A 13,512-nucleotide genomic window follows, 5' to 3' on the forward strand; every position below is an offset into this window, starting at 1 on the left:
AAGTGGGGAGGGAATGAATAAAGTCATGTGCAGAAAACAGTAATTAAACTAGCCTTGCAGGAGCAGAGGGTTCAGAGGGACATAATGGTGGAATGTTAGATCAGAGCTAAGTGATGGCAAACCTGACATACCAGTTTGGACTGAATCCCAAAGGAAGTGTGTAGCAGTTTTGTTCATATGCTTTTTCTTACACTTTTAGTAAATGACATAATTTTTGTAGGCATGTCCTTGATTTTGTACATACTATTGAGAATATTAACCAGATTCCTTTTAAATCTTTGTTTTATGTTAATGGTCATGATAAGGGGAGTCATGATAAAGGACTATAAGAAAAGGATACTTCTGATGTTTTTTTTAAACTTCTTAGAAATACTTTAAGAGGTACTTTTATTTTATCATGTGAGATTTACTTTTGAATTTTTGAAATATGACTATCTGATGCTTAATGTTTATAATTTAAAAATCATAAGGCACTAAATTGATGTCAACAGTTGCTATTAATGCATATTTAGCATTTCCTATTTTTTTCCTTTTTTTGTGTATTGTGTTTTTCTCAGTGATAACTAGGTATTTCTTTTGAGTTGGTCTGACTAGTGTCAGAGTTTCTTGAAAAGGCAATCTGGAAGTATTTTATAAGTGTATTTGTGTGAGGGAGAGAGACAGCTTGTAAATGTCTCATTCTTTCTTATGTATCTTTTTTTTTTTTACTTTTCAAATGAGAAGTATCAAGAGAAAATTCACACAACACACTTGCTATAGTAATTCATTTTTAGCATTGAAGAATGTTATTGATATGACTTGTATGCCAATCAATCCTGCAAGCATTTTTGGGAGAGGCAATTGTGGTTAAGTGTCTTTGCCAGGATAACACAGCTAGTAAGTGACTGAGTTCACTTTTGAACTCATGGCCTCCTGACTCCAGGCCAATGCCTTATCCACTGCGCCACCTAGCTACCCCATCTGCAACTTAAAAGACAAAAAGAGACTTCTTCCTTCTCTTATTTGGATCATTAACCTAATCTGGCTAAGGTGAATCAATTAGGGTCTTTCACTCTTGTCCTTGTCTAGAGAGGGATGAGGAGTGCACTGTTTCATATCAGAGAATGAATAACTGATCAGGCTTTCTGTTTCACATTAATGAAAACTCCAGATTAGGATGCTTTAAATTTTTCTTCTTAGTAGTTCAGGTTTCATTGATTCCACTGTACTGTTAACTCTTCCTACATTTCAGTGGCCATCTAATTGTCAATATCTATTTAGATGTCAGAGTTTAGCAACCTTCGATAACCTATGACATAGTAGGAAAGCCATAGGGAGTTGCTGAGGGCACACATAAGTTTTAAGTGACTTACACAGGCATATAAATCAATTAGTAATTAGTCACCAAGTATTTATCCATCCTAACTGTGTGCCAAGTACTGTACTAAGTACTGGAGGTACAAAGAAAGGCAAAAGAGTCACCATCCTCAAGGAGCTCACATACCAATGAGAGAAACAAAAAGCTTGCAAATAACTATGTACATACAAGGTATAGACAGAGTAAATTAGAGGCAGTCTCAGAGGGAAAGCCCTGGCAGTGAGAAGAAACTGAAAAGGCCCCTTGCAGAAAGTAGGATTTGAGCTGAGTCTTGAAGGAAGACAAAGCACCTCGGAGGAGGTGCCCTCGATAGTGATAATGATAAAGCCATTAAAGCCTGCAGAGAGGTCAAGAAGGATGAAGAAGAACGATTTGATTTTACAGTTAACTTTGGAGTGAGCAGTTGCAGTTGAATGATGAAGTTGGAAGCCAGACTGCGGAAGAGAATGAGGGAAGTGGAGAAATTCACTGAAAAAGTCTTTCTCAAGGAGTTTAACCATGAAAAAGAGTGAAGATACTAGAGAGAACAATGGGCTAGTGAAGACTGTATGTAAGAGGGGTTTTCCTTGGCAAGGAGAAGGGTCACCTCCTCATGTGAGACAAGGTGAAGAATGAGATGGTGGTGAAATGAGTGAGGTGAGATGAAGAAATGGAAATAGGCCACTCTTAGTGAAAGGTCTTAGTTTTTTCAGTGATGAAACAAGATTCTCAGAGGGTGGGGGAAGGGTTAGGGTTTATTAAGGGCTTTTTCTTAGCCAAGGCACTACGCTAGGCATGCAAAGACCAAAACAATTACTCCAATCCTTTAGGATTGGCCAAATCCATGTATCAACTCGTGGAAATTGTAAACCAAGTGTATGGACAGCTTTTCCACAGTCTGCAAGGTATTGAATTTAGAATGACTTTCAAGAGGACCTTAGAAGTAAGCATCCTGAGCTTTATTCTCTAATATGAGTTTGCCACGAATAATTTTTGAGATAATTTCTTTTCTTATTCACTTATTTGGACTTTTGGCAGCGGGCACCTGCCCCATTGGGGCAGCTAGGTGGCGCAGTGGATAGGGTACCAGGCTTGGAATCAGGAAGCCTCATCTTTCTGAGTTCAAATCTGGCCTCAGACATTTGCTAGCTGTGTGACCCTGAGCAAGTCACTTAACCCTGTTTGCCTATGTTTCCTCATCTGTAAAATGAGCTGGAGAAAGAAATGACAAACCACTCCAGTATCTTTGCCAAGAACACCCCAAACGGGGTCACGGATAGTCAGACATGACTGAAAAAATAATTGAACAGCAACACTGCACCGTTGGAGCTTTTGGGTAATAATTATTTTAATGGCAGTTTATGCTCGAATACAACCAAAGGTGCAGGTTGGCAATTGGAGGCCTATTGATGTGTTGTGGAGAGCAGCACTGATAGTAGAAGCCTACCCTTTGCACTTCACCACTCCCTAAGATCCAACCCTATCCTTATTCCACATAACTACTTTCGTTAATGATGACAACTGACTTTACATATATTATCTTACTTGTGTTCCTCAATAACCCCATGAGACAAGTACTGAAGGTATTAGTATTCCCAGGAATGGACTTGTGACACAGAATATGCATTTATATTCCTTCTCTCACACTTACACATACGTGGAAATAATCTCATCTGGAAAAATGTACGCACCTAACACATATACTGTGGTATACAGATTCCCTCATATACGCACATATAATTTTATATATTAGGAAATGCACATATGAGGATACTCATTCATTAACACAATAAGTCAGAGTAGTGGGAACAAGTGCTGGTTATTATATGGCAACAGCCAGAGAGCCTAATGTAGTATGTGGGTTAGTGTTTATAATGTGCTTTAAAAATATAAATTTATATGTAAATTATTCGTATGTTCTGTTCAGCGATGTCTTCTAAATTTTATATATCCTCAATACCTTACAACTTGAATATCCTTACAGGAACGACAGAAACAGCTGGAGAGTCTTGGAATATCTCTTCAGTCTTCAGGAATCAAAGTTGGGGATAATAAATGTTTTCTTGTCAATTTGAATGCTGATCCTGCCCTCAATGAACTCCTGGTTTACTATTTAAAGGTAAAATAATTTACTTTTCAATTGATTTATTTATTGTAGTAGGATACAGTCATAACACAGGCTGTCTCATCTCCCTGAATTCAAATCTGGCCTCCAAGTTATTAACTGTGTGATCCTGGGCAAGTTACCTAACACTGTTTGCCTCAGTTTCCTCATCTGTAAAATGAGCTGGAGAAGGAAATGGCAAATCACTCCAGTATCTTTGTCAAGAAAATCCCAGTGGGGTCATGAAGAGTCGGACCTGACTGAAATTACTGAAGAACAAATAGTTTCCTTGAGAAGTTATTATCTAGATCACGTAAACTTGTTATGTTTCAATTTTTTCATCTTGAAAATGAAGGCATAGGTCAAGATGCTGAGTTCTATTCTTGGGATTTGTATTTTTGTATTTTAAATATTTTGGTGACTGTATTTCAATATAATTAGTTTCCTTTGTAATCCCATGTATTTTATTTTATGCATTAAAAAACATTATTCTGAGAATGGGTCCATAGGCTTGACTAGACTGCCAAAGGTGGAGTCCATGACACAAAAATTAAGGACTCATAAACTGTATGATCTTTGGTGTCTCTTCCCACTCTAAATCTTGTGATCCTAGATCCTAAATTAGGTAGTGTATAGAGCACACCATAATTTTGTATTTAGTTTTCTTCTTTGTACGTCCTGGGAGCAATGGTTTTTCAGATCAGTGGTGATAGTCACATATTGTTATTTCAAAAAAAAACGTTGATATTAACTTTTTCCAAGCTTGGGTGCTCAGAGAATGCTATGAAAATCATTTAAATGATTTTCTCACTTAGTACGCTTTAGAAAGAAATCAAGTGTTCAATCTTGATTAAAATTTAAGCCATCAATTTGCCATTTATGGATTAAAATTGTCAGTAGACTAATTTTAAAAGTAGACTAGTTTTAAAAGCCTTTTTGATTATATGAAGTACATGTTTTTCGCCATGGTGGTGAGTCTGTTAGCAAGAATACGAAAAGGTACAAAGTGAGGGGAAGAGTTATAAAGAAATTTGATATGCAAATTATATTTTCTTTTACCTATAGAAAAGGGTAGGGAGGGAAGGAAGAGATTTGAGTGGTGAACCTACAGATAAGAAGGCAACATAAAATCTAGCGTTTAGTTAATGGTGGAAACAGGAAGCCATAAGCTATTAAATAGCATGTTGGATCTATAGCATGAATTGGCAGAATCAAATTCCTGAATCTGCAGAGCTGAGGACCAAGCATTATACTTGTGGTCACCATTTTAGGGTTGAAAGACCATAATGTTTTCTGGCTTATGAGTTTTAGGAGACTGTGGATACTAGATATGGTGATTATTTTGTTCAGTAGAAGTGGCATGTTATGAGTCTTAACTAAGATTATTTGTAGGAGGAATGATAAACTTAAATAGTAGGAGCCTTATGTTAGAAAACAATGGCAGATTATGTCTCAGAAAAGTGTCTACAATGGATAACAAACTTAAGACATCTTAGTCATAGTTTACCACAGTTAATTTGATGGAAGATGTTTTATTTTAAGAAGTTGAATACGATGTCATTTAATACACGAAAACTCTACTATGGAATAGTTAAAAATCAGTAGAAACAGTGCTTGATTTGGTATCAGAAGACCTGGCTTTGAATCCTGCCTCTTCCACTTACTGGATGTCATGAGCTGTCTTGGATTCACTTATTATCCCTGTGCAGATGACTCTCAGATCTACTTGTCCAGTTCTAACCTCTCTCCTGTCCTCTATTCTTATGTTTCCAGTTGCCCTTTAGACATCTTGAACTGGATTCCCTGTTGACATCTTAAACTCAACATTTCCAAAACTGAACTCATCTTTTCCTCCAAGTCCTCCCCTCTTCCCTATTATTATTGAAGGTACCTCCATCCTCCCAGTCATTTGACTCATAACCTCGGTGTCATCTTTAACTGCTTAGTTTCTCTTATCCCTATAAATCCAGTGAGTGTTCAAGTCCTATCATTTCTCCATGTGTCTTCTCTCTGAAATTAGCTCCAATTTATCTTGTATACATCTAATTTGTAGAGTTGTTTTCAGTTTACCTACCCTGTGAGCTTGGGAGCAGGAACTGTTGTTTTGACTCTTCTTTAGTTATCTTTAGCATATAGCATAGTGCCTGGAACATAGTACATGCTTAATAAATGTTTGTTCACTGATTGACTTCCTGTATCTCTTTGGATAAGTCCTTTAACCTCTTTGAACTACTGTTTCCTCATTTTAAAAATGAGATGGGTGAACTAGTTGATTTCTAAAAGTCCCTTCCATCTTTAAATCAGTGATCCTATTATTATCATGTTGGTTATGTCATGTCTTCCATATAATTAATGTTGTATAGTGCACCTCTATCACCATAATGAGGACTCTCTAAAAAGTGTTATTCTTGTGTCTCTACTTTTGTGTTATAACATTGTTCTACCCCTTTCAAAGATAATATTACTGAAATTTCAGTTTACAATTCTATTCATTTGCTTTTAGAGGCTTTTTGTATTGAGGCATAAATCACTTAACCTTTTTTTATTTCTTAGAAGCATGTGTTATTTTTTCTCCTGATGTCACATAATGCAAGTAAGAGCACAGAATAAGAAAAAACCCTGACTCATTTCTGCTCTAAATACATTTAAAAGAACTAAACAAAGACACTGTTTATGGACTTTTGGAGAAGAATCAAAATATTTCCTGTCATCTTGTATGTAGGTGTTTGGATTTTGTTTCAGTCTGTGTGTCCAGCCCAGTGTTGGCAGCATTTGAGGTAGTGTTGCTTTCTTGGATTTTAAGTTAAAGTTATGAAAAGATATTTTCATGACATAGCAAGTTGACAAAGATGACCTCAGTCCGGGGAATTTTTAGTTCAGTAAAGAGACTACGAAGTGTTGTGTTGCAAGATTTTTTCATTTCATTCCTCCTTCATTTAGAGTCTTTCTTTCAGCTACTGAATAGTTGACTCACTTTGGGGAAGTGACTTATGATCTCTAGGTCTCATTTTCCTCCTGTGTAAAACAGGATTGCCCTGACATGTCCCTATTCCATAACTCTTGTGTAGCCAGACCAAACTCCCTTTCATTTACTGATGGTTCTCTCTAGAAGGGATTCCCTTGGACAGACATGCCACAGAGTTGAATGCAAGGTCATGTTGCATCCCATCTTAGCCTGTGTTCTGAGGGTAGTTCTGAAGCTGTATGCTACCTATCAACAGGCAGGATGCCACAGTAACAACTCCATCAGCTGTTTTGAATCACTTACTGGACACTCTTGAACTTGCCCAGCAAGAGTTAAGAAATCTTTGTACATTCTTTGTAACCAAGTAAGACATTTACTTACTAAAAGTTCAAGGTTGGAGATGTGACTGGTATAAGAACTGCCATTGCTTTTGTACTAATGGGTTGTCTTTCTTTCCTTGGAACTTGATCATGAGCAACAGCTGGGAGAACAAGGGTAGCTCCAGGAGGAACACAGGGAATGATGTGTTTGTGGGATGATGGCTCTGCTTGCATGATTCAGCATCTGCTTCAAACTGCTCATTCCCTCTGCAGCATACCTCCCTCTGAAGGCAAACCGTGATTTGTAGGGGGAAAGGGAACTGTCCTTTGCATGCTTTGATAATTAATTTCCCTGGCTTGCTCACAACCACTTGCATGGGGGGGGGGGAGTGTATAAAATATATTTTTATGAATATATGGAAACAATAGTAACAGGCATCTGAAATGATTAGTAGTATTAATCAATCTTAGTCCTTGAGAACAGGTGATAAAACACATTTACTTCCTTTCAATAGAGGTGATTGATCACAGGTACAAAATGTTGCATATTTATCCAGCACCATCTCTGTACCTGCTGCTTTTAATAATTAACTCTTTTTCTTTCTTACAAGGAAAGGTAAATAGGGTGGTGGTGTTTGTTGACAAGTAGGGGGGCATTTCAGGAAACTACTCTGATTTAAAAACAAAGAGATCAATAAAATTCAAGAGGAGCTAGGTGTGTTGGCACAAGCCTGTATAATCTCTGCTGTGCGGGAGGCTGAGGCTGCTTGATTTCTTGAGCTCTAACTTACAGCGGAACTGAAACTGATAGGTGCCCATGCTAAGTCTGGTGCCAATAGGATGCTCCCTGAAGAGAGAAGGGCCACCAGGTTGCCTAAGGAGGGGCAAACCAGAGCTGGTAAAAACTGTTGTGCTGATCTGTATTGGCATTAGGCCTGTGAGTGGCTGCTGTACTTTTAGCTGGGCAGAGATAGAGAAACCTAGTCTTTGAAAAACAAAAACAAGAAGTCATCAACAACTTTAGGGGGGAAAATGTCACAGAGATATGTAGGAACTTCTTCTCTTCTTTCCCCTTGCCTCTTGGGTTTTGTAAGAAAGTAAAGATTAAGTAAAGATTGATTGTAAGAACTGTTTGTGTGAAGGTGCATGGAAGAGTTCATAGATCACTGGTAACGATTAGGAGAAAATAGAGGTTTGAAAAAAAAAAAAGAAGATAGGGAACGCAGAAGAATGACAATAGTAGATAAGACAAGAGCTGCCCAGGTTTCCAAGGAGCATGAAGGGTTCAAGCTTGGGCATCAGCAACAGAGGTTATATAAACAGTGGCAGTTAAGAGAGATTAATGGCAGCCAGCAGCCAAGGAGACAGAATATATACTTGTGTTGGTACTAACAATTGCAGTGTACTCTTGGTTTGAGGACTTTCCTGTCGGTGTTGTGAGTTCATTCCTTTCTACTGGATTTAGGTTTGAGGACCACATATGATAACCTTGTCTATTTTTGTAATATATTTATGTTCAAAATGAAAGGCAAGGTCGCATAACAGTTAGAGAACTGGTCTTAGAATCTGGAAAACCTCAGGTCAGATCTTGTCTGTGACACACTGGTTGAGTGATCCTGGGCAGATCATTTACTTTCTGAGTTCTCAAGCCAACTCTCTAAGACTGTAAAGTGCAGAACAAGTTGTGATAGACATTGGATTTAAAAAAAAAAAAGTCCCTCACTTGACATTTTCAATACTGATAAAATCATAGATCCTAGTCCAAAAAGAAGCATGTTTGAAATGCTTATTGGTCGCCTCATTTCCTAGCAGATGAACTCACTAAGATAAAGTCTGCTGCATCTAAGAGAAATCCTGGGGAGGGGTGAAGTAGAACTCAGACATTCCTGGAGAGGAGACTTTTGGGTTAAGGATATAGACCAGGGAGTGTTAAGAGAGACCCTTGAGGTGAACACAAGTATGAGCCCAGAACTTCAGTAATGGGCTATGTATTGACATATGTTTCTGCCAGATTCCCCTACAGCTCTACAGGGAGCACTGGAGGCAGGGGTCAGGATTGCTTGTTAAATAGCTTTGACTGAATAAACAATATTCTCTTCTGCCTTCGGCATTCTCTGAGTGCTAACTTGTTTGGTTTGATTCTTCAGATTCCAGACAAACCAGATTACTTGCTCTTCCCCATATAACTGACCTTTCCAACTTTTTTTGCTTTTATACACAGAATTTCCCATTCCTAGAGGGGTTTCTCCCCACATATCAGTCTTTGAAACATTCTTCCTTCTTCTGGTCTTACCTTAGGCTTTAATTCATCAATAAAGCTTTTTGTGATATTCATCATCTGTAAGTAAGATTTTTCTCCTTGCATTATTCGTACCATTCATTGTAATTAGTATATATTTTTTTTGACCGTAGATTGTAATTCCTTGAGGTCAGGGACTATGTTTTGTTTCTTCTTCTTATATTTAGCCTCTGGCTGAGTGCCTTCCCATAGTAGGCATTTAAGAAATGTTTATGGCATTTGTTGAATTCACTTGAACCTAGTAACACTTGGCTTATAGCTCTCTCTCTCTCTCTCTATATATATATATACACACACATATCCATATAGGCTATATATCTCTGTAACTGATAGCTGATATCTAGCTAGCTATCTCTGTACCTTCTTTTGTTTAAACAGTCTTCCTTAAGTAAGATGATTACCAGCATTGTGTGATTCCTTCCAAGATGTTACATAGCGCGTGAGCCAGGGTTCCTTCCCCCAAGGAGCAGACTGTCTAGTTGTAGAGTTAAAGGTAACATGCAAATAAGGGTATCAATTAATAGATTAAAATTTATTAAGCCAGGCACTGTGCTAAGGCCTAGGGATACAAAAAGAAGCAAAAGACAGTCCCTGCCCTCAAGGAACTTACAATTTAGCAGGGGAGACATCTTGCAAACAACTTTATACAAAGCAAGCTTTGTACAGGATAAATAGGAAATAATTAACAGAGGGAAGGCACTGGAATTAAGAGGGGTTGGGAAAGGCTTCCTGTAGAAGGCAAAATTTTAGTTGGGACTTACAGGAAGCCAGGGAAGTCAGTAGTTAGAGTGGAGAAGGGTGAGTGTTGCAAGCAGGGGGAATAGCCAGAAAGGATACCCAGAACTGAGAGATAGAATGTCTTGTTGGTAGAACAGCCAAGAGGCCAGTGTCACTGAATTGAGGAGAATGTGATGGGGAGTAAGGTGTAAGAAGACTGGAAAAGTAGGAGGGAGCTCGATTATGAAGGGCTTTGAATACCCAACAGAACATTTTGCATTGCTTCTGGAGGCAATATGAAGCCACTGGAGTTTATTGTGGGGGGAAAGGAGAGGTGTTGTGACATGATCAGACCTGTGTTTTGGAAAAATCACTTTAGTGGCTGAATGGAGGATGGATTGGAGTGGGGAGAGACTTGAGGCAGGCAGGCAGACCCACCAGCAGGCTATTGCAATAGTCCGTGATGGGAATCTTTACTAGAGTGGTGGCTGTATCAGAGGAGAGAAGGGTAAAATTAAAGGCTAAACAACTGTAGAATTTGTTTTAAATATAATTGGTACATAAGTGATCCCATTCCATCCCATGTTCTCCAGGAGACTTTCCCCACAATCATCCCTGCTCTCTCACTAATATCCAATCTCTCCCTGTCTACTGGCTGTTTCCTTGTTGCCTACAAACATGTACACGTCTCCCCCACCCTCAAAAAAACCCGCATTTGATCCGTCATCCTCAGTAGCAGGCCTTTTGTATCTCTCCTCCCTTTGGTGATTAAATTCTGGAGAAATTAGTCTATACTTGGTGCCTCTACTTTCTTTCTTCTCCCTTTCTTCATTCCTGCAGTCTGGCTTCCAACTAAAACCACTCTCTTCAGTTACCAGTGATCTTTTAGTTACCAGATACATCTCAACCCTCATTCTTTTTGCCCCTCGTTAGCCTTTCGCACTGTTGATCACCCTCTTCTCTGATTCTCCAGGTTTCTCTGACACTGCTCTCTCCTGGTTATCCTCCTACTTGTCTGATCTTTTTTCATCTGCTTTGCTGGCTCTTCATCCAGGTCATGCCCTCTGACTAGGGGTGTCCCTCAAGTGTGTCTCTAGGCCCTTTTGTTCCTCCTATACTTTTTGGCTTGGCGATCTCATCAGATCACAGTTGTCATCTCTATGCAGATAATTCTTAGATCTTCTTATCTAGCTCTAACCTCTGGCCTTTAGTGTTGCATTTTCACCCGCCTATTTGATGTATCAAAGTAGGTGTCTTGCAGCATCTTAAAGTCACCAAGTCAAAAACAGAAATCATTATCTCCCCCCACCAAAAAAAAAAAAAAAACCAACAAAAAAACTCTCTCCCCTCTTCCCAACTCTCCCATTACAGTCTGGGGATTATAGAGCAGAGCTGTCAGTCTTGATTCTCCAGTGTGGTCTGAACCAAATTAAAATGTAATTGGGGAATGTTTAACAAAATAAATAAAAATACAATAAAACATAATGTAAATTTGTGGTTTCTAAGTCAACATGCATACTGTTTTTATTGGAGTTTGACATCACTGTTGTAAAGTATCACTGTCATCCCTTCAGTGACCCAGGCTTGTAACCTAGATGTGACCCTTAAGTCCTTGTTTCCCATAATTCAATGTGTTGCTAAGTCTTTTCTACTTACTTTTGCACGCTGGTGCAGGCCGCCATTCCCTTATGCTTGGGTGATTGCAGTAGTCTGCTGGTTGGTCTCCCTGCCTCAAATCTCTCCCAACTCCATTCCATCCTCCATTCAGCTATCAAAATGATCTTCCTGAAGTGGCATGTCTGACCTCGAAACTCCCCTATTCAGTAAGCTCTCGACATACCCTTTTACCTCCAAGAACAAATATGAAATCCCATTTGACTATTAAAGTCCTTCACACCCTAGCCTTTTCCTACCTTTATAGTCTTCTTATATTTGATTTTCTCCCTCTACCCACAGCCCCAGCATAGACTCTTCAAGCATTCCAATGACACTGGTCTCCTTGCTGTTCCCTGAACAGGATATTCCCATGTTCTTTTCGCTGGCTGTCCTCCATGCCTGGAAATTTCTCCCTCCTGGTCCCTCTTCCTGGCTTCTTTCAAGTCTCAGATAAAATCTCACCTTCTGTAAGAAACTTTTCCCATCCCTATGGAGGAGAGAATGAGACTAGTGACTTTTGTACTAAAACCAGTTCACCTGCAAGTCATGGCATCATTTTCTTGATGTCTTGGTCCTCTTTGAGAAGGAAGGGCAAAACCACAATGCTTATGCCTTTCCTATGAGATTACCTCTCTTGGATATGCGTAGTTGTTTGTGAGTTGTCTCTCTCCATTACTTTGTGACTCCTTGAGGGCAAGAACTATTTTTGCCTTTCTTTGTATCACCAGCACTTAGCATTGTGCTTGGTACATAAATGCTTCTTGATTTAGATGTGTTTAGAACGGAGAGAGAGAGAGAGCAGTAAATGCTTGTTGATTGAATGACTCTTTAATGATTGGAGACTGGAGAAAGTGTCGAAGAAAGTAGGATTTAAAGTGAATCTTTAAGGATAAATAAAGTTTAGATTGAGGGGAAGAGAGGTTATTTTAAACAGGGGAAGCAGGATGAGTAAGAGCAAAGAATTAAGATTTGAGTGAGGGAGAAAGGGACCAAACATTTATTAAATGCCTGTTATGTGACAGACACTGTGTTAAGCACTTTACAAATAGTACTATGTTCTGGGAACAGGGAGGAGAGAGCATTGGTATGGGGAAGTATGGGAAATAAAATTAATTGCATAAGGCAAGATCAGATTATGGAGGAATTCTAAAGGCATTTAGATATAGGACTGCTGCTGCCTCACCTTCGAAATGGATTGTAGGATCGGTGACTTAGAGCTAGAAATGGGACTTAAGAGGTCATTCAGTCCAATTACCTCATTTCACAGATGGAGAAATAGAAGCTGATAAAGATTAAATGACTTGCCCAGGGTCACCCTGCTAGTTTCTGGGGTCTTCCTGACTTCAAGTCAAATGCACCACCTGCTTGCCTGGGTAGAGCTAAACAACTTCAGTCTTCACTCCCACCAGACATATGTTCTCGTCTTTAGGCTCCCCATTTTTGGACCTTCTACCTCCACCACTACCATTGTCTCAGGATGGGGTATGTCTTTGGGCTGCTCCAATGATTCATTAACCCTTCTCTGGTGACCACTTTCTTGTGTTGGCTCTTCCTATTAGAAGATAAGCTCTTTTAGGCTGCAGCTGTCTGTCTATTGTATTTATATCCCCAGTTCTTTTCCTGGTGCTTGGCACTGGCTTTTTCATGTATTCATTTAGTGCCTTTAGGAAAAGGAACGAACTACTGAGTGACTAATGGAATTTTGGGGTCAAGGGAGAGGGAAGATAATTTCAGAATTTTTAGCTTGGGGGACTAGAAGAGTGGTAGCAACATTGATAGAAATAGAAAGGGGTTAGCAGGAGAGATTAACTTTTCTTGGTGGGGGTAAGAGTGGAGATGATTTTTATATTTGAGCATATTTCATTTGAAGTGACAGTGGAAGATTAAAGTAGAAATACCCTGTAGAAAGTTAGAAATATAGCATTGTGCCTCAGGTAAGACAGCTAGATGTAGAGAATTTTAGAGTTCTGCATGGAGCTATTATATGAAGTAATGGGAGTGTATATGTAGTTCTTTTTGTAATGAATTTATGGAGAAAAGGGTAGAGGACTATAGTCATAGCCTGGAATGATACCCCCAGTTAGAGGGTGAGAGGAAAGAGAGAAGCACACCAAA

General features: G+C 39.0%; 1 protein-coding gene across 1 annotated transcript in view; it reads left to right on the forward strand.

The window, feature by feature from the left end:
- KIF13B (kinesin family member 13B) overlaps positions 1-13,512 on the forward strand; it is a 246,338-nt gene that overhangs the window by 124,622 nt on the left and 108,204 nt on the right. Inside the window, exon 13 of the mRNA XM_027853795.1 lies at positions 3,321-3,455. Coding sequence (XP_027709596.1) covers positions 3,321-3,455 — 135 coding nt within the window. The remainder of the gene's footprint in view (positions 1-3,320; positions 3,456-13,512) is intronic.

Source organism: Vombatus ursinus, unplaced genomic scaffold, assembly GCF_900497805.2.
Source record: "Vombatus ursinus unplaced genomic scaffold, bare-nosed wombat genome assembly UNPS02010219.1, whole genome shotgun sequence".
NCBI lineage: Eukaryota > Metazoa > Chordata > Mammalia > Diprotodontia > Vombatidae > Vombatus > Vombatus ursinus.